The sequence below is a fragment of the Aspergillus karnatakaensis genome (genome assembly GCF_047715665.1).
Source record: "Aspergillus karnatakaensis strain CBS 102800 unplaced genomic scaffold BJY04scaffold_107, whole genome shotgun sequence".
NCBI classification, from domain to species: Eukaryota; Fungi; Ascomycota; class Eurotiomycetes; order Eurotiales; family Aspergillaceae; genus Aspergillus; species Aspergillus karnatakaensis.
In genome coordinates, this window is record NW_027395819.1 from 44,137 (window position 1) to 67,598 (window position 23,462).

Here is a 23,462-nt window from a genome sequence, read left to right on the forward strand (position 1 = left end):
ATGAGATAGATTAGGTTATGAAATTATGCTAGCCAGAATCTTCCCCAGGTCTCGATTCCCCACGGGGAAAAATACAGCCGCTGGCAATTCGAGGTTTATCGAGAAAACCAGAGTCATGGCTGTAGGTAGACATGGACTGATGGTTCCGCGGAATGAACCTCGGAAAACAGCCTCTATATACAAACTTCATAATGATCACCTGCAAAGAGCTTGATGATATAAAGATTGTTGCTATTTTAAGCCTCCATCCCCTTGAAAAATCTGAACTCTCACACGACATCTTCCTTCACTAGGCTTACCACAGCACAAGTGTTTTATCATGGCGATCAGAGGGAAGCTGAACTCGATAATGTCGACGGTGGTGGGCATACCTCCTGGATGGTGGGTGTGCGTGGTGGTGGTATTTATTGCCGTTTTTATCTTTTACCAATCCTATCTACATCCTCTGAGCAAGGCGCCGGGTCCAACCCTCGCAAGGTTTACAGAGCTATGGCGTACGAATCGCTACTTCCAGGGAAAGTGGCATATCGATATTCTTCAACTTCATCGGAAATACGGGCCGGTTGTCAGGATTGCGCCAAATGAAGTCAGTATCGTGAGCCCTGACCTTGTTAAAACTGTTTACGGCCATAGCAAAGGAACGAGGAAGGTGTGTGGCCCTTAATTCTATAAAGCACTGGTACAGATTTAACGGCCATTGCCAGACAAATTGGTACGATACTTGGAAGGCGTTAGGAGGGGGGAAAAGCGATGCTATTTCGGTTTTTCTGCCCGCAACTATCTAGATGAATCATGACTGACCCACAAGGTAGTTTTTCGGTGCCACGGATCCAGCCCAACATGGCTTTCTTCGCAAAAGAGTGTCAGCGGCATACAGCATGTCTACAGTCGTATCGCTAGAAGGGAAAATCCAGCCAGTGATGAACACACTGTGGCAACGATTCGACGAGTTTGCGAAACGTGGCGAACCCATTAATCTCAGTCTCTGGGCATCATATCTTACCTACGATGTGGTGGGCACCCTTTGCCTTAGCGACCCTATGGGATTCATTGAGTCCGGCTACGATAAGGATGGCTTCATCGGCTGTATACACGGGGCATTCTACTGGATCTCAAACCTTGGATATCTGCCTTTACAAAGTAGCTGGCTGACAACCTCTTTTACCGACCTCGCTTCACGAGTGCTCGGGCTCCCCCTTTCTCGATATTCCCGCGCATTTGGCACATTCTCGGTCGGGAAAATCATTCAGCGGATACAGGAGGGCCCAAAGCGAACCGGTGATAGGGACATGCTTGATCATTTCGTTGAGATGAAAGACCCTCAAGGAGCGCCAGCGGGCATTGGGGATGTTCTTGCCGAGGTCGGGAATCTTCTTGCCGCCGGCGCGGATACGACCTCTGTTGCAATCAAGGCTGTGCTGGGCCCACTTCTACAGGACCCTGTGCGGTATAAGCGCCTACAAATGGAGATAGATGCGGTCCCCCGGACGAGCAATGACTCCGAAGATACGCACGACCCGCTGTCGTTCAACAAAATCAAGGACCTTCCGTTTCTCAGTGCATGTATTAAAGAAGGCGGACGCCTACATCCCAGCATTACCTATCAGCTCCCTAGGCTCGCCCCAGCAGACGGACTCAATATTGAAGGATACTACATCCCCGCCTCCGCTACCTTATCCATGAGTCCCCTTGCACAAAATCGGTGCCGGGACATTTTCGGAGAGGACGCTGACGTATGGAACCCGGAGAGGTGGATCAAAGATGAGGGCAACTCCCTCGAAAAGATTAAAGAGATGGAGAAACAGCTTGCCACGGTGAGTGGGAACCAGAGGAAACTGCCACTCCAATCGCTAACATTGACTCAATGCAGTTTGGGTATGGTTCTCGTACTTGCATTGGCCGGAATCTCGCTACCTTTGAGGTTTATAAATTTATGGCGCAGCTCGTTTCCCGGTATGATGTTGAGCTCCTGAATCCTTCCAACCCCTGGAGCATCCGGTCGTGTTGGTTTTCCGAGATCGACAACTTGCATATTCGCTTGAAACGCCGAGTTTGACCAAAGCTTATGACAAGAGATAAAGGCTCTCATGTACATATATTGTCAAGAAGATCTTGCTCCATTTGTATCATTGCGGCATTCTGATGTTTCGAATCTCTCAGATTGAGAGGTTGAAGAGTGTGTCGCGCCCTGCCTCCGACCGAAAAGCTTGACAGGGCCCCGACTTTGCGGGAGAAGTAATATCCCTCAGTGTTGGGCCCCCGATCTCCTGATTTGCTGTGCCCGTAAATCGATCTGTCTGAGAACAACGCACACCCTGTCGAGCTCCAGCTGTAGCTAGTTAGCGAATCCGGGATGCTGCTTATTAACCGCCTTTGCGTGGAAGTAACTAGTTAACTACCTAATGGGCTTCGCTTAGTTAGTCATGCGGATTCTCTAACCCGCAAGGCTCCGCCGATTGTGTGTAGGTAATGGTCCAAGCCTGGACTGTGTCCAACTTGGTCTGGTCCCCATCGGTGACTCTCGTTAAGCTTTTCCTTCGTGGCGGAGCCGGCAGAAATCGGGAGAAGACACAGCTCGCGCGAGTGGGCGACGCGTACCGGTATTACTCAGCGGAGCTGGGAACAGGGAGAAGGCAATTCCTTCCCCACACCACCACGTCGAGTGAGCCAATCCGGGCTTGTCTGGACTGGCGCGGGGTGTGGGGAGGTTGGGAGGACAGGGGCCTGCATAAGGCGCCAGTCCCCGCGTCAGTCCCCCCTCACCCCGTAATCCTCCCCATCTTCTTCCCCTTCTCTTAGCTATTCTGTGCCGTAGTCATCCTTCCGTATCCCCGCCCTCGCATCTCCCCAAATGAAACGTGCTCGTTTAACACGGGCGGCTCGACCGAGAAACGAGTCGCGACCCCGGAAAAGGGTCAAATACACCAGAGTGGCCTGGTATGCTGGTGCTCCGAACTTGGTGATGTGACCCCGCCGTACTCATCGTCCTACAGTGAGAGTTGCAAGATCCGAAAGGTGAAGTGCAGTGGCAGCCACCCGTGTAATCGCTGCCAGGAGCTCCGTGGGGAGTGCACATATGTTGAACCACCACGACAGGAGGCTGAGCGCCGACAGTCGACGCGAAGCAATCCAGTCTCCCGGTCAGCGCAAAGCGCCAGTCCTGCACAGTCATCGGAGCAAGAATCACCTCAATCGGTAATGGCACGAGCGACTCGGGTGTCCGAACAGCGTGGCACTCTTCTTCGCCCCGGCTCCTCTTTAAACCGACCGCCCACCAGCAGTCTACAACTGCACTTGGGGAGGGTCATCCATCCTAGCCATTCCATGTACCGCTTCAATCTTGCTCGCGATGTCTTAAAGCAGAGAGGACTGTTGGTGAATCCAGAGACTCGCGCGACCGGCACGACAATCGCAACCGACGGGTCCAGTCCGGTCGGCGACTTAATCACGCTTCTACAAGCCGCGCAACCGTTATTGGAACTTGGACACAACAGAGTCTCTACCCTGGTCTCCATCTTCATAAACGAAATCTACCCGCTATACCCGTGCATCAACCTTGAATTAGCGCTGCCAAAGGTCGATGCACTCTTCCGACTGCTATCACAATCGCAGGGCGACGACGCGACTAATATCGACCTCATAGATGTGGAAATAATGAAAGCAACGGTGGCAATCACCCAGGTATCGCGCGGAGAGATACAAAACACGTTGTCACAGGATCTTGAAAGCCACCTGGTATGGAATGTGAACTCAACCCTTGTTCAGGAGGAGGCTCAGTTGGAGGATATTATCATGGCTGCGCTGATGGTAACCTTTCTTGCTTTCGGCCTCTTTGACCTAACGCATGCTGATCGTTGGAACCAATAGTGCATTTACCTGGACCTGAAGAATTCCCCGATCAAGGCGTGGAGAATGTCCGGAGTCGCAGCGAGATTATGCCTCGAGTTAGGCATCCATCGCGAAAGCTTTTACAGTGTTTCCGAGGTGCAGAAAGTCGGAGTCACCTGTTGCAGACGCATTTTTGCCTGTGTCTATGATCTCAATATGAAATCAAGTTTCACCACGGGGCTACAGTGGACCATGCATGACAGTGATATTGATACGGAATTGCTTGACCTGGTATTACTCCTATGTATCTGTGTGGTAACCGTGCTATGTACCTAATTGCCGTACAGGGTCCCCAGGAATCCTACCTGTCGTCGACGGTTGCCTTGAACCGAACGCTGGCTGACATTTGGGAACTCGTCAATGCGGACTCGCAGCCGACAATGAACAGACGCGATCGTGCGGAATTCCTCAGCTTTCAACTCCAGAAGCTTGCGGACAAGGTTCCAACCCAGGGATTCGAGACCCTCGATCCAAAGATCGACATGCCCGCCTGGCTTCAGACCGCTTTGAAAGGCGTCTTCGATCTTCGTGTCATGCAGGCAAGGATGCTGATCCACATTGGGACCTTCGCCTCGGTGCAAGAGATCCTCGCGCAGCCGCCGGCGACCAGCAGACTGATCGACTTGGTCCGAGGATCGGTCGATCTTCACATGGAGATGATGGACGCGCAGATTATAAGGCCTCTCATCTATCCCATACTAGTTGCACTGCTGCTGTCCCAGTTGTCCTTCCTGCTCCTTGCCGTCTCATACTCACCACAAGACTATGGTCAGCTGTGCTCCGGACCCTTCCACACGGCGATATATATATTCAGCCAATTGTACCCCTGGGTCACCGCGCCCGGGTCGGATTCCGGTAGCGCACTCCGAGATCTGGAAACAATTGCCGATCAGGCGCAAATGCCACCTCTCAATGTTGACTCAAGTGGTGCTGGAAGCATCGGGACCGCAGCGGAATGGCAGCCGACGGGGATCGAGGCAGAGTTCTTTGCGGCAAACGCCGACTTCTTGAACATGCTGGAAGGATCAGACCCCACGGCGCTGGGAATGATGTGCGTCGAGGGGTTGTCAAGTGCATGGCCCGGGTCCTTTGCTGGGCTGTATGGGGACTAAAATGTTAACATATAATTAAGACTATTAAGGTGCCGAGATCTGGATACCTCATAATATATATCTCTACAAGTTTCACTAGCGTCATGCTATCACGACTTCAGGCTCCATAATGACGAGTCTCAGAACACCACCACCAAAGCTGGATCTCCAAGCAGTCATGGAAACAATTCAACTCCCACACGGGGAGAGATCGTAATGCCGAATAGTCCAGGTCTAGCAAAAGCTCTGTGCAATAGGATCTCTCGCAGACCGGCTGCCAAACTGCGGGGAAACCGGGCCATCATAAAGCCCGCCTCGGTCTTGATTCAAAATCCTACTCCAATACAAGTCCAGATGGAGCAGCCAGCAAATTTATGAAAACAGCTCCACAAATCCTATCGCCGCTGTCATCGTCGGAAACAACGTTGTGTTGGATATCCGACCTGCGCCGACCGTGGTGCCACCAGCCAACCTGCCTCCGGTCGGACGAACCTATGGCATCATGACAAGTCTAAGGGAGCACTGGCTGCACGCATCGATGCTTTAGAAGAGCAAATTTCCACCATGAATGAGAATACATCCCCTGTGAGCCCAGAAGAGGCTCCAGAATGGCCAGACGTTTTACGGCCTGCAATAGCAGAAAGGATCTAGCCAGTGCGCCCCCAGACAAATCAAAGGCCAGCATACCTTGGGCCTCCTCAGCTGATTGAAGGATATCGCAATATTGCAATGCCCCTGGACCGATTCATTACCAGTAACGTGAATAACCATGACGGGGTCAAACTCGGCAAGGAAGCCCGTGCTGTGCTGGCGCCGAGTGGTCTTCATGACGTTTGATCTGAATTCTGTGACGAATCAATATCCTATATAGTTTTGCAGTTGTGATATTATTGCTACCGTCTCTCTTATATACGCCGAAACGATCCGCGGAACATTAGTAGCAGGATCCTGCACCTACGCTCCGTCGGACGCGAAGTAACCCAGGCAACCCATCCGGGTTGGAGGAGTGAAGCATCGGCTTTCGCCATCGATTAGGAGATTTCCTCGACATTCATCGACATGAAGTCTGATCATAAGGCTCCGCCGAATACCTTCCCTTTTGAGCTCCAGGACTACGTGGCCAAATGGGTACCCTCATCTGATGAGTTTAATGGTCTACTCACCAGAGCCGTCTACCGGACACAAAAGACCACATATAGAAGCTAGACGTCGCCAATCCACCCTAGTCAGCGACAACGACCCGAAATTTTGTTATTACTGGGAGTTGAAACGCGTCCTGACGAACAGGCGTGTGGGTGCTTCAGGCGCTCTCCCGGAGAGCTCCCGCCAAACTGTTAAACGCCGGATGCCGATTTTCGGGATTTCGACAAGAGCCCATTATATAAAGCAATGCATTACTATATCATTTCAACGAAAGGCTTCTTGACTGGCCGGTCGAAAGTAATCTTGACAGAACAACCACAATCATCTCGCAATAGCTTCGATTACGCGCGCGCTACCCGCCTTCATCACCTCAATCGAGCTGTGTCTCATTCGTAACGAGAGCAGTCGAGTCGTCTGGAACTAGGATATGTCTGGGGAAGAACATCAGATTGCTGCAGATTGGAAGACTAATCCCGCAGCTCGTGTTACACTTTGGCTCTGAGCTGCACTGGCAGCAGAATTGGATGGTAGGCGACAATTATTAGGTTGTTCGAGCCATAGGGGTTTGGGGTGGTTCCTCGGCCGTTGTGAGTGAGGTTAGTAGCACTGGTTGTGTATAAGACAATGGATTTGGAAGTGAAACAATTTAAGTAGGAAGCCTAGGTAGCACAAATTATGAAATGTGTCAATCATGACCCTCTTTCTTTCTTGTATACACATAACCCAGCATGCGTCTGCGGGTGAATAAAACCCTGGTCAAGCATATCACAAAGAATCTGTGATCTTCAGTTGTCTACGTAGCCCGGCTAATTATCCCACTCAGATACGCGTCCACGCGAGTGACATCACCAAGCTCCGCAATCAACCCTACATACCCATCCGGGCGCACAACAACTAGCGCGCCGCGGCTCGGGTCGACGCCATAAATGCGGTATGCATCGTCGAGTTCGTAACCACTGTAGAAGGTCATCTCGTTGTGGGACTTGACGCAAGCGGGAATGCTTTCCCATGTAATCTCACCCGGAACGCGGGGATGGATAATGATCTGCTCGATGAGGGACTGGGGAAACACTTGCACGAGGGCAGTAGTGGCGTTGAGTGAGGCTGCGGACGCGCCGGTCGTGTCGAGCAGGTCGGTGCTGAGGAGAGAGATGATGCGCAATCGGCCGGTGGAGGCGAGATCTGTCCGTAGAAGAAAATATTCAGGTTAGTGGGAGCTTGCTTATGGCATCTGAGACCCACCGTCTTGAATATCACGATGCCATCCATCCGCGAACCGCTTCATTTTGATATTAAGTAGCCGGTGACCAGGCCGGAGAATCCCTGCGAGATAGTCTGACCCGGTTACGACGGGGCAACCACTACTAGCAGAGCCACCCTTGTCAACGGCGAGATTCTCCACATACTCAACCCCACATCCGCTGGTAAAGCCGCATCCCGTGCTAAATAGATCGACGAACTCGGCATGGGAGAGTCCGGACGTCGATTCGGCCGTGCCCACCTTATCCGAGAAGCCGGTCGAGAACTTTCTGTCGAAGTCGATAAGTCGTTTGGCATTCTCGTGCCTCTCCGTGTGGTATGTATCGAGAAGCGGGCATGGACTCGGGCTCCCTTTATCATCCGAGAAGGATGGAGAGTCAGGAGGCGGGGTGAGGCCGTTGATGTGGTACGCAAGCTTCCAGGCGAGGTTGTATGAATCCATCATGGAGACGTTCATGCCTTGGCCGGCCTATACACAGATTTTAGGTAAATTGGCGGGGAGCATGGTATTCGAGCTGAAACAAACCTTTGGGCTGTGCGTGTGGCAAGCTAAGATGAGATTTGTTAGCTAAGACTATAACGCCAACGAAAAATGCAGTCAAACAGGGAAGAGAAAGACCCACCATCGCCAACAATAAACACCCGCCCCAACCCGCTCGAGTCCCTCACAATGAATTCCGGACACACGCGCTGCCCAATCTGGTACGCAGCCCACCAGTCAACCGCACGCTTCCGCTTGGGCCGGATATAGTACGGGTGCAACACCGCGCTCGCCTGCGCCAGGATCCCGTCCAGCGTAACCTGGCTCCGACGCCCCTTGGCACCTTGCTTCAGGTCCGCATCGGCATCGCGGCTCTCAGCTGCCTCCACAGCCCCAGGAACATGCACATATAGGCGCGTGAGGTACTCACCTGTACTAATGCGCTCGCGCGGAATTACCATGACAGACCCTGCAGGCGCATGCACCGCACACCGCCGCCGGATATCCGGGAAATCAGTCTCAACGACCAGATCGACGACGCCCCAGATGTGGTCTAGCGACTGGCCCTCCAAGGGCAGGCCGAGCGACTTGCGGACGATCGAGTGCGCGCCATCTGCGCCCACTAGATGCTTAGTGCGAATAACGACAAGCTGCGGTCTATCATGGTTGTCGCCGTCTGCTACCTGAATCTCTGCGAGCACGGGAAAGTCTGGATCCCCCTCCTCATCTATCCGTACTGCGAGCAGCGACGTGTTCCGCTGCACGCCACGCGCCGAGTACCGGTGCAAATCCGTCTCCATGATTCGCTCGATGCGGCCCTGATGGATCGTCGCCTCGTAGGGGAATCTTGCGGGCGGGATCACCTCGGGGACAATGCTGCGGCGCTCAATGATCTTACCGGCGTCATCAGATGCGTTCCAAAATGCAAACTCCCACATCTGGCATGCCTCGTTCTCGATCTCGTCGGAGATGCCGAGTGTTTTGAAAACTTCCAGCGTGCGTGGCTGGATCCCGTCGGCTTGGCCGGATTTTAGCGTGCCGGGTTTCGAGTCAATACAGAGAAGGGATGAATCAGAGAGCCCGTATCGAGATAGGAGAAGCTGGAGCATCAAGCCTGCTGGGCCAGCCTGTTCGCGCCAGGATCAGTAACAATGCACATAATATGGGCGCTCTAGTTTGCTGTGGACACACCCCGACAATAACAACCTCGTACCGCTTAATCTCATCATCTTCAGGGGGAACAAACTCGGGGCACAGGCGCGGAAGTGGTGGTGCGAAAGAGGGGAGGACCCTGAGGTTGCGCGAGCTAGAGGCGTGTTCTGTGAAGAGGGGCATAGCGCAATGGATGTATCTGATCAAAAACAACGACAATTGGAACCTTAGATGCGAGATCACAATGAGAACAACCTGCTTTCTATAATGAATGATTCTCGCTTATATATACCCGACATGTCTCTTAAAAGCAACCCCGTCAAACGGGGTACACTCCATATATTGTCATCGCGACGCTGGTAGCGCACACCAACGCACGGTGGCCACACTGATTTGAAGACACGAACACCGGTACATCTGCACGCTGATTAGTGGAGAGAAACCCCCCCCTCCAATACAGTAGCTGTTTTGGCAGCGAAACTCGGCGAGGCACCCCGCCAGGCACCCCGCAGTACAGAACCCACCCCACCATGTGGTGCTACTCACCGTGGGGTTGTTACTACAAGTTATCCTGGAAAGTCACAGGAGGTTGCTGGTCATGTAAAAGAGACCAAGGCCTCTGAGCTAGGATGACAGACGATATCGAGCTTTCAGGCGCCGCGTTCAAAATACTCTACCAATACAAACCCCTACTACTGCCTAGCATCGCTCGGTCCTTTAACCAACCGCAACACCTCATCATCCACTTTGTTTACTTTCAAGCGCCGCACATAAAATTGAAGAGAACGACTCCGAGATGCCCCATCGCCCAAAGCGCCCCATCAGATCGATCAAGCGGTGTAAATAGCTAACACTGGCAAACGTCGAGGCTTCACCGAACCCCTGGCTCTGAGCGTCCCGGGAAGAACCCAGCGTTGGAAAGAGATTCCCTACAAGCCGGATCTCGGGGGCGTCGAATGCGTCTGTAGTGATTGTATGTCCGCTGCCCAGGCGGGTAAAACAGAACCAGGCCAGCGCTGCCGTGAAAATAGCGCGGGGCACGTGGATGGCCGGCTCGGCGGACACACGCATGCGCTCGAGGTACTGATGGATGAGGATCGCGTGCACCAGGCATTTGCTCGCGTCGAGCGAGGTAGCCCAAGAACGGATACGCGACGATGCATCAGCGGCTCTACTCTCTCCATCGCGACCGATTGCTTGCTCCAACAGGTCTACATCAGCGTAGATGCCGAGAAAGACAGAGTGCCAGAGCACTGGAAGGCTAAACGGGTCGTTATCCGAGTCAACAGAGAAGTGGTTGGTGTAGATTCGCCACCACTGCATGAGGACGCTGGACAGGCGCCGTGATTCGTGCTCGTCCAGTGTATTTGACCGGCGCGCCTCTATGACGTGTGCATTAATGCACTCCAGCACTCCGTACACTGCAAACCTCGAGTGTCTCACCGCCGCGTGAAGGGGGACATCTGCAATGATCAGCGATATGTCCTGTGTTATTGGAGACTTCTTGTAAAGCTCCGCCCATCGGGGCGCGATAGGGGCCGTAAATAGCTCATCAGAGGCCACACATGGGATCGTGCTGAGGCGATGTTTGCGGAGAGGCTCGTGGTGCAGTAGGCTGGCCAGCTCGGCATCGTGAATATTCAATGCGGTCTCCACTCGTCTCCGCTGCTCCTGATCAATCCACCGCGTCCATTGCTCATCTAGATCGGCGCCAGTAGTACCAGGATCCAGGTTTTGCGGGACGAGTGGGGGTTGCAGTGCATGTTTATCTGACTCGCGGGCCCAAGCCATGACTGTGCCATGCAGGACATCGGCTAGCATAAGAGTTTTGGGCCGGCCAGATAAAATCGCAAACGTCTGGCCAATCACCGCTGCTTGGACCATTGAGAGCGCGTTGGAGCGACTCTGGGACAGGACCGACTCCCAGGACGCTAATATTGCTTTATTCAAGCGCTCGAACAGACGGGTTCCTTGAGCAACAGCAAGGCCCGACCCGACAAAGAGACTACCGACCGAGCAAATCGAAATAAAAAGCAGAGAATTCTCCATAGTGGGTTTAAACGAGGGCACATGCACGATTGGAAGCAGGGAGTTGAAGCGACTGAAGAAGAGGCTTGCAAAGAGATTCAATCGGTCGGACGACGGGAGACTCTCATTGTGCAGGCGAGGTTGTAGAGTCTGCGACAGACGCGCCCGATAATCCTCGTCGGCCGCAAGGTTTCCCTGGCCAAAGTGACTGCCGCCTTCATGGTTGCTGCTTAAAGTTGCTTGCGAGTTGTTCCGTGGTGACCCTTCCTCGACCACATGCCGGGTGAACCACCGCCGCGACACACTGTCCGCCAGTAGCTCTTGCGGAACGGTCGGTATTGGACCCGAAGAATAGCTGGAAGTGGGCACATCGGTGGGATTGGATAGGAGTATTGGCGGAGGAAGTTGCGCCCACTCCGAAACGGCGGATGACAATGTAAAATCCAACGCATCGACGTCTAGCCCCGCCCCCAGAAACCAAGAGCTCGGGTCACTGCTGAAGCTGGGGTCATCGCGTGAACCAGCCTCGAGCCCTGAGAGCATGCCTATTGACTGGAACTCTCCTATCATAGCCGATTGATTAGGCAGTTCAAGCATGGTACTGGCGCAATCAGGGATCAACTGAAGGCTAGTCGGATTAGGGGTGCCCTGTGATAGAGGGGTAAACATGGTGATGGCCTGTTCTGGTTGATGAGGCGAAAGAGGCGATGCATTCTGGTGACTTTTTTCGTGTCGTCGCAACACATCACTAGGAGTAGTATGTTAATTCCACGAGACGACGAGGTTTGGTATGATGCGGACCTGCGGGAATATAGTTTGCCACAGATTGAGCAGCAATAAGGCCGTTCTTTCGTGTGGCTGCGCAAATGGCGAGTGAGGTGCTCAGACTTGGAGAAAGTTTTATTGCATGAATGACATCTCCGATTATGTACAGCACCGCGCTCTTTATGTGACATTGTTGCTTTAGAGCCAGTGACTGTCCAGGTGGGTTGGTGGAGTGTTTGTGAGTTGTTTAGTTATATTTTTCGGCTGTAGCTCACCACCTAAGCACGTGCGTGTCCTGCCGTCCCCGGCTGGGGCAAAGGCCGCTAGGGGTAAGTCCTAGGGGTCACCAACCAGTTCCAGTGCTAGTGCTGTGTACACGTAAGGGACTTCGGCGCATTATGACTGCTGCAGTCAGGAAGAAGTAAAAGGAGGGGCATTTCGTGGGTGTTTCTCCTAAGAAGCTGGACGATTTGAGCCCAGCCCAGCCGTTATGAAGGAATCTCAGGCATTTACAGTTCTTAGTCGGAAGACTCCAATATCGGAATGTGTAAACCATCGTTCTACATTCAAACGACCACCAAGGAATCACTCATAAGCTGCTTGGCCAATGTGTTTCAACGCTTGCCATGCCCATGCCTTCCACACGGACTAACAGCGAGAAAGGCGGGAACCTTCTCATCAATGACCGGTCGGATGATGTCCATATAGATCTAGCAGACGACACTGGCAGATGTTAGATATAACATTAGCAATCTTTGCGCCTCTCTGGGAAAATGGTGTGGGGATGAAACATGGCCACCTTCTAAGGAGTCCGCTATCTCCGGGCTAACTCCATATGAGGAGCCAAGTTTCGCTCCGCGGAACTGGCCTCCGCGGAATGTGGCATAACCCTTCTATAAATCCGAGCGGCACAAGCAATTGACCCCGCATTAAGAAATCTATGTTCAAAACAGCTCTTCTACCGGCCCAGATCCGCAGAGTCCTATATTCGTCTCGATCCCGCTCGACGCCGAACCCCGTATACCAGGCGTCTTCAGTTTACCGCGCGCGAAAAACCACCATGCAGCGCACAGAATTCGTGTATAAGCAGCTTGGCGGCAGTGAGCCCCTACAGGCGACTGTCTGGTATAATTCTGACCCTTCTACTGTTGCCAAACCGATTGGTAAGTGGCCAATAGGATATTGCTTCAACCCTCTCTGACACCTTCAGCACTCTACTTTCACGGAGGCAACTTTGTTCTTGGAAACAAGGACATGTTCTCTTCCCACTATGCAGCGGAACTGCTTCGTCTAGGTTTTGGCGCTGTTGTGTCACCGAACTACAGGCTCGGCCCGACTATCTCACTTATTAACGGCCCACTGAACGATGCAAAGGATAGTTACCTGTGGAGTCAAACTGAATTACCCAAGTTGATCGCAGAAGATGCCAATGTGCAGCTGGATGGGAAAAAAATCGTGACTATTGGGCACTCTGCGGGCGGGACTTTGGCTCTTCTCATGGTGAGCGTTATCCGTTAATTCATTGTAGCCCCGTGTCTAGAAGACGAGCCTAACTTATCTGAGTAATAGGCTTCCCTCCCGCAGAAACCGCTGGCAATCCTCCCTGTGTTCCCAGCAACATATTTAGAGGACAGCTTTTATCATACGCCGAATCCCGCCTTTTCCCATATCCCATCCTTCCCGCAATCCGTCCTTGACGAAGTCCAGACTCATATCCCACCCCCAAGTGCGGCTGGTCCACCCACGGGGCCCAACGGTCCCGATCTCGCCAACCCAAGAGTTGCCTGGCTGATGGACGGAATAAAAAAGGGGACATGGCTGAACGCTCTAGTTCCAAATAATGATTACTCTCAGGTTGATCCGAGTAAACTATTCAACTCGGCGTTTCCGCCAACTTATTTCATTCATGGGGAGAAGGATACCTTGTTCGATGTACGGTTCTCTAAGAAGGCGGCTGAGGAGTTGAAATCCAATGGGGTAGGGGCAGAGATTGTCATTGTTGAGGGGGCGCCTCATGGGTTTGATGCTATGGCGAAGCCGGGGGATGAGAAATTCAGCATTGTTACTAAAGGATTCGAATTCCTGGCGAGATTCGCTGTTTAGAGCAGTACATAACGAACATTTTGAAACAATTGACGTGTTTATCGCCTTTATTGAAGACTGTATGGTCTATTACTTTCATATCTTGACATGAGCTACCAGTATCAGCGTGGTGGGCAACGACCGCTGCAGGTGCTCAAACGCATCGACATTCAGTTGGCAAAGCCTAACCACTTCTTCAGTGGTCTTTTTGGCTTTTAGAGGTAATCTCAAGCAGGTCTTTGAGTGCGTTGAAAGTGATTAAAATGCGAAAACTATAGGGATAATGATAGATTTGGAATAGTCATGTGTGAAAACATATGAACGGAACAGTCTATATACAGATAGAAATACAGAGATACCGTCCTAAATTAGAGCAGCCATCCCCCAGAGAGCCGCGTCTTCATCCATGGCAGCCTCATCATATCTTAGCTAAGGGTCCCAATTTCGTGCTCCGCCTCACGTCTCTGATGGGTTTCCCAACATGCGGCAACGGCTTTCCAGGAGTTGGATTTGGAACCAGGTTCCCGTGCACTTGCGCCTTGTTCGCCTGATGTGTAGAATGATTTACAAACATTCTTCTAAAATAAAGCTTGTTTTTATTTTTAGGAGTAATTTCTTTTTTATTATATCATCTTCTAAATTGCTAATAAATTATAGGGCTTCCTACCTGTCAGGCTGTCTGAGTAAATCAGTTCATAAAGCTATAAATTTGGAATATTTCTTAATAAAATATTAATATCAGTTTATAAAGCTAGTAAATATAGTAACATTATAAGTAGACTTTACTATTAGCTACTTTGGAATAATACTTATAAAGGTTTTATCTTAGTATTTTCTAGTATAATTATGTATCTTAAGAAGACAATCTTAGGTATTATAAGAACACACTTGCCTTATTTATAATATAAGCTTATCTAATATAAAGAATCTTTTAAGTACCTTATTATTACTGAAGAACAGACCTCTCTGTGTCTTTCTAACCCTAGTAACTTCTTATAAGGTTGTAATAATAAATTAACTTACTTAATGCTTTCTTTAATATAGCTATTTTTCCTAATTAGTATAAAGACTATTTATAGGTAGGGTTAAGCTGATTTAAAGGAATTAAGGTTAAGTATCCTATATATAAATTACTTGTAGAGTAGTTTATATACTGTGGTTGACCCCGGTGATTTTGTTAGTACGGTGGGTCCGAATCTTTTGAAGCGGTCAATATTCTTCAAGCACCGCCTTCCTAATATGGTCTAAAATGAAGCTAATAAGACCTCTGGATAGCTCAATTTTTAAGACCTCTTGTAGTAAGATACCTATCCCTCCTATTTACAAAATGCCTACTATACTTAAGCCCTTTAAAGTGCCTGAAGCAAGGCAGAATTCTACACGCCTTAATCATGATAATTAAGTTTAAGTACTAGCTTTACAAGATAATGGGCTTACTTATTAATAAATTACCTCTTAGCTTTAAATAACCTATTAACAGGTTTAATATACTTGCTAATCTTATTAAGCTATTTAAAGAAGATATTAATTATATTATTAAATTTATCTCTTTATTAAAGCGGGCCTGGCGCATGCCTTATTATAAGGTGATTTAAGAGTTAGATTTTTTTGTTAGAATAACAGCCTTATCTTAAGCACTTAAAAAATAAGGCTATACAAGATATAAAGCTCTTTACAAGCTACCTTTATTAAATTAAAATAAGCATGTATATCTTGCTTGGGCCCTTAAGCATGTGAATTAGATAATTAAGTAATAGAATTAAATTCTTTAGTCTAGTAAGACTTAGGTTACTTCAGGCTTCTATAAATACTGCTATATAATAAGAAAGGCAGGAGAAAAGCTTGAAGAGACCTGTCTATAGTCTTCTCCTCTAAAAAAGTATAGCTAGATGTTTTGGGGATTATTTTATAGTTTTTTAAAAGGGCCATGTCTCTTTTAAGAGAAGGAATAGGGATATATTAATATGAAAAGCTATTTAGAGTAGATTGTGCCTATTATTAATAGCTATATCTGCCTTGTATATTAATAAGATATCTAGCTTTAATTAATATATGATAATGCACCAGGTCATGCAAGTCAAGATACTATAAAAGAGCTTAATAAGTATGGAATCTATCCTATCTTGTGGCCTGCTTTCTTACTAGATCTTAACCTAATTAAGACTACCTAGAACTAGATAAAGGATTAGATTCAAGAGTAATATTTAGAGGATGAGTAGCTATTTTATAATGCTTTATAGGATGTAATACTAGAGGACTTTCCAAAAGGCCTTATTAAATCTATGCAGGTAAGGTGTTAGGCAGTTATTAAGGCAGAGGGAGGCTATACTAAGTACTAGCTTACTTGGGAATAGCTTTAATATTAGACCTGGCAGAATTCAAATGACTGAATTAGGAAGGATCCACTGTATTAATAAGATCACCGGGGTCAACCACAGTAAGTATACTATTATTCTAAAGATAATTCTAAATCATAATATAATATTTATCTATAAGGAGTAAATAAGTTTAAATATGAATAAGTAATAAGTATCCTTAAATATCCTTTATTAGTATACTACCTAGTATATCCCTTATAGTCTCTTTTATATTTTCCTGTAAATTATTTTATATATTATCCTTAGTACTCGTGATAGGAAATACACGTGAAATGAAAAGATTTCTAGCCTTATTCTTATTACTTATTAGATTACTACTAGTATTTTATGAGATAGCTATCTCATTATGATTACTCTCCTGCTAGGATAGCTGTCCTGCTAAGATTATAGTTTTTTCTAGCTTATTATTTTCTTCTAGACTATTATCCTTCTTAACTATTAGTCTTCCCTAGATACCTGTCCTTTCCCTAAGAGTGGTCCTCCCGGGATATTAGTCCATGATTCTGCCTTGCCAAGATGTTAATATAACTAAAGAAATAAAACTATTATTATAGATCTAACTAGATTAAATAGAATAAATAATCATAAAATTATAGAAGAATTGTGTAATAATAGATACGAGTAGGTATGGATAATTATTTAAGTTATTAAGAGTATTCTACAATATTTTATAAAAAATTTCTTAATAGTATTGGCTATCTTATTTATATCATTATTTTAGTATTGCATATTAAGGGGTTAAACTATTTTGAAGATAAAAAGGACTTGTGTTAAGAACCTAGCAAAGCAGAGCTACAAGGCAGAAACAGGGATAGCTATCCTAACCAAGACAGCAGGGGAGGGAAGGACAGTAGTCTAGAAAGAATAAAAGTCTATAAAGAATTATAATTAAAGGAGGATAGTATTGATAAAAAATAGCTATTAACCTTATAAGTAAGGTACTAAATAGAAAATAAATAGCTAGGACTAGCTTTAAATTATATAGGATTATTATAAAGATTATTATAGTAAATAGCTCAGTATTAGTAATCAGGATAGTAGTTTTAAGAATTATTATATAAACTAATATATTATCAAGGGAAGCGTGGTAGTCAGGATAGTAATTAAGATAAAGAATATTTAAGAATACTTATTACTATTATATGTAGTCTTACTTATTCTTTATAATTAATACTATATCATTTTTGTAAGATATTATACTAAGTAGTAATTAAGGTTTTAATTAGTTTAACTTAGTCTCTAGTATCTAGTTACTTAGTACTAGGCACATGTGTCTAAGTCTACTTTTCTATATATCTATCCCTAGTTTATTTAGCCTAGGTTCCTGGCTATAGGTGTTATAGAAGAACAGACCTTCTACTTCTTCCTAACCTTAGTAAGCTCTTGTAAGCTTGTAATATAGTCAGCTCTTATAAGCTTGTAATATTCTAACTAACTTATTTAATCCTTTCTCTTAATAGCTCTCTTACCTAACTAGTATAACAAACCAGTTATAGTTAGGGTTAAGCTTAATTAAAGTAAGTACGGCTAAGTATCCTATATATAAAATACTTATAAAGTAGTTTATATAAGTATATTACTATTTTCAAAAATCACTCTAAATAATAATATGGTATTAATTATAAAAAATGAATAAGACTAATTAAGGTAGTAATAAGCATCCTTAAGTATCCTTTATAATATATTATTTAGCATAGTAGTAGTAGATGATTTGGTATACTATCTACTCTTAGCCCTATTATCTATATATTAACTTATATAAGAAAGGCCCTTTATCCTGATTAGTTATTCTTTTACGTGGTTAGGGTTCTTCCTGCTGGTGGTGGACTTAATAGGCTGTCAGGCCCCTGCGTCTGGCCATGTCTTAATAATAGGTCCCTCCTGCTCTTAGAATATTTCTTACAAGCCCTAAGTAATGCTGTGTTGCTCTAGATTCTTCCCTGTGGTTCTGCCCTGCTAGGTCCTTGATGATAATTCTAATTAATAGCATATTATTCATTATTAAGAATAAATAAAATATTGATATAGTAGTAATAAATACTCTTAAGTATTCTTTATTAATATGCTTTTTTGTTATATGATAATATAGTAGATGATATACTTAATAGTATAGCCTCTTATATATACTATCTCCATAATATCTTCTAATATAGTGGATAGTATATGTGTATAACTGTTAAGATCCCGGCCAAGGCGGTCAACACGCCAGAATAACATAAGCTAATGATATTATAATAGGATAATAGTATCCCAGGATATTATTATTTACAGGAGAATGTTGTTGGCTATAAAATCTTCTATGATTATAATATTTAGGCCCTTATTATATTATTATCTTTAATATTAGGTAAGTTTAATAATACTAGTAAGTATAACCAAGTACTAACTATTATACAATAAGGGTTGCCAGGTAAAATACTTATAGAAGTTATATATATAAATATATATATCATCTAGTATATTATAATAAAGCAAGAGGATAATATACAAGAAAACTATATTTCACTAGATATATTATCTGATAGACTATTATATAGTAAGAAAATAATATATAAATAAAGGATATTTAAGGATACTTATTATTATTATATCTAGTATTACTTAATTTTTTATAATTAATAAATATTATGAATTTAGAGTTATTTTTAGAATAATAATATACTTGTATAAATAACTTCATAGGTATTTTATATATAAGATACTTTATGTTATTGATTTTAAATAAACTCAATTATAAATATAACTAGTTTTTATACTAGTTAGATAAAGAAGCTGTTTAAGGAAAGGATTAAGTAAGTTAAGTTTTATTATAAGCTTATAAAAGGCTACCAGGGTTAGGAAGAAGTAGAAGGTCTGTTCTTCTGTAACAATAACCTAAACTTTCCCTAATATATTTAGATAGTCATTAAGTGATTAAGAATGTTCATCTTCAATTGCCTTCTTGTTATAATCTACTTAGCTAATTTTGATTTATCTAGTTCCTTAGATATCTTAGTTAGTTTCTCTAAAGATATCATTAGTTCCTAGAAACAAATAGTTACCTTTATTCTAGCCCAGGATAAGTTACAGGTAAATATTATATATCCTTTGTTTATTGGTATCGGATTATTTTTAACTGACTAGTGATTCTGCCTGGCGCCGGCGCCCTTAACTTAGAATTGGTCGTGTCGTATTAATAACTTAGTAGGCTCTGCACTATAAGAATATAATCGTAGTTTAAATATGATATAAATTTCTTTATCACCTTATTCAATAGTATAATTCTTACTAGTCTTCTGTAACAGCTATTTAGCATAATAAACTCTAATAGATTATATATATATACTATCAATTAAGAACAGCTTTGAAGATAAAGTAGTTAAAACAGGTCACCTAATTTTATTCAAGATATACTACTTGTAGACAAAACATGATGATTCGATGGTCTCCGATACCGTTCTATGAAGAACTGTCTCTCTAGGGATGCCTATCTAGAAGGCTTCTGGCCAGACTAACAGGAAAGCTTTCTCCCCAGGCTACAGGCTAAGCGACCTGATTGTGTATAACCGCGTCGATGACTGCAGTGGTCCCACTCTGCACCTGTCTAATAGCTTCGCGGAGGACGCCTTCTAGATCCGACGCCTCTGATACCTTTGCTGCGAATATCGTGTTATTCGATGCCGCACGGGCGATGCCTGAATAATCTGGGGGAGGCGAAAAGGCAATGTTGAGTTCATCGTTGCTGACCTGCGAGCCAAGGCCGTCTGGATGCACAAGTTCCATTGAGACGCGAGGGGCATTCCAACCTAGTGATCGTTAGAAAAGGACTTAGTACCACTCAGGCAAAGATGCAGAGCATGATAGGGAAGAAAACTAACCTCGGTTATTCAGCACGATCGTAAGGATTGGAATTTTATACCGATGGGAGATCCAGAAAGCACTCCCGGGGATGCTAAACATGAACGAGCCGTCGCCAACTATTTGGATAACCATTTTCTTTGGCCTGTCCCCTTGTATCGAGTCGCTCGCGAGCTTTATCCCAAGGGCGCCGCCCGAGCTCCATCCAAGGCCTCCGCCTCCACAGTTCAACCACTGGCCCGGTAGAGTCGCCTGGATCTGGTCAGCCACAATAGGTGTATTTGTGACGGCTTCTATTGCGTAAATCGAGTCGCTTGGTGCGAGCTGGCGGATGAGTCTGCAGAGGTAGGCAGTCCCATAAGACCCATCCTTGTTGGGTGAGGCGGCCTCCCTTATTGAATCCAGAAGGCGACTGTGGGATTGTCCAAGAGCTTCCCAACGGTCTTGAAACTGTGAAGACTGGCTTAACTGGAACAGAGTTGCATCACTGCGGATATGCTCTACGAGCTGGCAACATGCGATAGCGGGGTCCGCCCTGTAGCGGGCCTCAGCATCGAGATAGAAAACAGGGATTTGTTTCAAGGGGTCCGTGTCAATGTGGATAATCCTCGCGGACTTGGAGGGCTTGCATCGCGTGTTGACCCAGGGAACGTCGCATGAGAGAACCAAGATTACATCCGCGCTTCGTATAGCATCATGCACGCCAAAGCGGCTACTAAGCCATCCACGATGATTGGCTGGGAAGCATAAATCACTACCTCCTGTGTCAAGCACACGCAGCCCCTTTACTATATCTGCAAGGGCAACAAGGCTCTCCACGGCCTGAGGGTTCCGGCCACCGTACCCCGTTATACACAGGGGCTCTGACGCTTGCATCAGTAATGAAGTGATTATTGGAAGGGCGTTTACCGGCAGGGCTGTGGGCTGTACAGGCGTCCAGAACTTTTGTTCCAGGTGATACGGCACAATCTCCTGTTCCATCACTTCACGCGCTCCGCACAAATAGACAGGCCCTTGGGGCTCGGAGGTTGCGAACTGCAATGCGCGGTTCACAATCTGCTTTACATTGTGGCCCGTTTTAATCTCTGCAGTATAGCGACAGTATTGCCGCACGATCTGTGTCTGCTCAGGGACGTCCTGAATCCAGTGAATAAATTCGGTGCGGGAACCGCGCAGTTCACCTTGGTTAGAGCAAAACAATCAGTCTCTGTGGAGCGCTTACGGTATCTAGGAAGCTCACCTTCAATTGTAAATGGAGACAATCCAGCAAATATTAGTACAGGCGCTCGTCCGGCTGATGCGTTATGCACGGCAGGCCCAAGGGCCTGTGTACCGACGTCCACATGGACAATCACGCACTGCGGCCGGTTGGACAATCGGGCGTATCCATCAGCCATTGATAGAGCAACCATCTCGCTGGGGCATGTTATAATTTGCGGAAATGCATTGGGACGATCGCGTTGGCCCTTGACGATTGCTTCCATGATGCTAGGGTGGTCGGATCCCAAATTGACAAATACATGGGTAATTCCGGCCTGTGATCTTTGGTTATTTCAATCCATCATATTGGAGCAAGAGACAACAAACCTCCCATATCGCCTCGAAGAATGCAAAGGATGTAGTGTACCTGGCATTTGGAATTAGCGGGTGGCGGTCCGTTGAAGAGTTTATTACGCACATTGTCCCGACACTTGAACCAAGCGCTTTAAACGATTGACCTTGAGAGCAGGTACACTTGGAAACCGATACTTGGAAAATCCGGAAACAGTATGGCAGGTCGATGATATTAGTATGTTTCGTGGAGCAGGGCTGGGTACACTTTCCGCGGAACAGTGCGCGGATCTCCAAGACACCAGGGCCGCGTAATTGGAGACACCATCATTATCTTACTCAAGACCTTTCTGGTACACGAACGCATTGTGTACCGTCTGGCAGACTCGGCTCGAGTTCGTCCTGAATCCCTCGTGGTGGCGGACAAATCTCAAGAATGAGGCTTACTGGCCTCATCTTTCCTCTATACGTTATATCGAGAGCGCATTCACGTGTTCCAGGAAGATAGGGTTCCCTTGCATAATGGACATTTGCGCGAGGCATTGTGTCATCAAGCTCTGCTTATTCCGCTCTGGGGGCAGGGGCAATAAAAGTGCTTGTACTGGTCCTCTCAGCAGGCTCTCGACAGTCTGGACCATCCTACAAATAACTGCCGCAAATATGTAGCTGCTGTCCTATTTTTCAACTTCAGCATGGTCAAAAATATGGAGCACTTGAACCGCATCTCATCTGATCTGTCCTTGTATCAGTGTATCATACCAGTAGCTGTCGATTCCAAATAGAATTCACAGCCCGCTGTCCTGTGAGTACGAAGGTGATTATCATCAAGACCTATTTTTTACGCTCCCAGCGGGCCTTCGCTCCTCAGAATCCGAACTTTCTCGAAAATTTTCGGAGAAAGATAATCGCTCCTGTGTGTGGACAGTAGTGACTGTTCTGAGTTTGTTCCGCGGAACAGGGCACTTGCTCCATTGACCATTCATTCCACGCCCATCGATGCTGCGGGGTTCCCCACCTGGGCTTCCCCCCCCCCCAATGCTGTGTATGTAGTAGCTACAGAATATATACCTGGCGTAAAAAATTTAGAGTACCATTTGAGTGTTGAGAATATTTCCAGAGTTTACTCTTGAAGATTGTCAGCATGACTGGACCAAAACTCGAATATGACGGTCTACAATACCTACCCTGGGTGCCCACCGAGGTGGTGTTATAGAAGGACTAACCTTTAGCTTCTGTTAAGAACCTGACAAGGAGTCACGAGGCAGAAACAAGGATAGCTGTCCTGGTTAGGACAGCTGGGAAAGGAAGAACAGCAGGTTAATTAGGACTATAGTTATAGGGGGGTAGTAGTCTAAAGGGGATAAGAGTCTAAAAAAGATAGCAGTCTATAAAGAACTACTATTAAGAAAGGAACTATAGTCATAGGTTACTAGCTATTATCTTAAGATAGCAGGGTAATATACCTTACAAGTAAACTATTAGATAATAAATAAAAAACTAGGATCAGCCCTAGATTATATAAGACTATTATAGGGACTACCCTAGAGTATAATAGTTAAGAAGATAGTTACTAAGAACTACTAGACTATATTATTATAAGAGTTAGTAGTTAGGATAATAAATAAAATAAAGAATATTGCTCGTAGGCAGATTTATGCTATAGGTGTATAGCTAATATTACTATAAATTACTATCTCTTTATATCTACTTATAGGGTTAGGGTTAGGGTTAGGGTTAGGGTTAGGGTTAGGGTTAGGGTTAGGGTTAGGGTTAGGGTTAGGGTTAGGGTTAGGGTTAGGGTTAGGG

At 46.3% G+C, this 23,462-nt stretch overlaps 5 protein-coding genes across 5 annotated transcripts; 2 read left to right on the top strand and 3 right to left on the bottom strand.

The window, feature by feature from the left end:
* Positions 1–878: 878 nt before the first annotated feature.
* On the top strand, positions 879–5,000 carry BJY04DRAFT_224964 (cytochrome P450; the record flags this gene model as incomplete). Its single annotated transcript, XM_073718099.1, has 5 exons — positions 879–1,814; positions 1,871–1,953; positions 2,994–3,807; positions 3,868–4,119; positions 4,176–5,000. 5 exons carry the CDS (start codon positions 879–881, stop codon positions 4,998–5,000), a joined length of 2,910 nt encoding a protein of 969 aa, XP_073564317.1.
* Positions 5,001–6,817: 1,817 nt separating this feature from the next.
* Positions 6,818–9,204, bottom strand: BJY04DRAFT_225913 (FAD binding domain-containing protein). The gene is made up of 5 exons (XM_073718298.1): positions 9,055–9,204; positions 8,006–8,990; positions 7,909–7,931; positions 7,365–7,851; positions 6,818–7,304 (listed from the first exon to the last, which is right to left on the bottom strand). Exons 1-5 carry the CDS (start codon positions 9,196–9,198, stop codon positions 6,916–6,918), a joined length of 2,028 nt encoding a protein of 675 aa, XP_073564318.1. The 5' UTR covers positions 9,199–9,204; the 3' UTR covers positions 6,818–6,915.
* A 549-nt stretch (positions 9,205–9,753) lies between these two features.
* Positions 9,754–11,712, bottom strand: BJY04DRAFT_224966 (uncharacterized protein; the record flags this gene model as incomplete). Its single annotated transcript, XM_073718100.1, has 1 exon — positions 9,754–11,712. One exon carries the CDS (start codon positions 11,710–11,712, stop codon positions 9,754–9,756), a length of 1,959 nt encoding a protein of 652 aa, XP_073564319.1.
* A 1,156-nt stretch (positions 11,713–12,868) lies between these two features.
* On the top strand, positions 12,869–13,911 carry BJY04DRAFT_224967 (alpha/beta hydrolase; the record flags this gene model as incomplete). The annotated part of the gene is made up of 3 exons (XM_073718101.1): positions 12,869–12,971; positions 13,019–13,308; positions 13,378–13,911. 3 exons carry the CDS (start codon positions 12,869–12,871, stop codon positions 13,909–13,911), a joined length of 927 nt encoding a protein of 308 aa, XP_073564320.1.
* Positions 13,912–19,790: 5,879 nt separating this feature from the next.
* On the bottom strand, positions 19,791–21,589 carry BJY04DRAFT_224968 (thiamine diphosphate-binding protein; the record flags this gene model as incomplete). The annotated part of the gene is made up of 3 exons (XM_073718102.1): positions 19,791–20,053; positions 20,126–21,286; positions 21,346–21,589. The coding sequence occupies 3 exons, from the start codon at positions 21,587–21,589 to the stop codon at positions 19,791–19,793; spliced, it is 1,668 nt and encodes a 555-aa protein (XP_073564321.1).
* Between the last annotated feature and the right edge of the window lie 1,873 nt (positions 21,590–23,462).

Coding starts and splice junctions, on each gene's coding strand:
- BJY04DRAFT_225913 (XM_073718298.1), bottom strand. CDS start 9,198: ATGCCCCTCTTCACAGAACACGCCTCTAGCTCGCGCAACCTCAGGGTC. Junction 8,991..9,054: donor ACGAGGTTGTTATTGTCGGG/GTGTGTCCACAG, acceptor TGGCGCGAACAG/GCTGGCCCAGCAGGCTTGAT. Junction 7,932..8,005: donor GGTGTTTATTGTTGGCGATG/GTGGGTCTTTCT, acceptor ATCTCATCTTAG/CTTGCCACACGCACAGCCCA.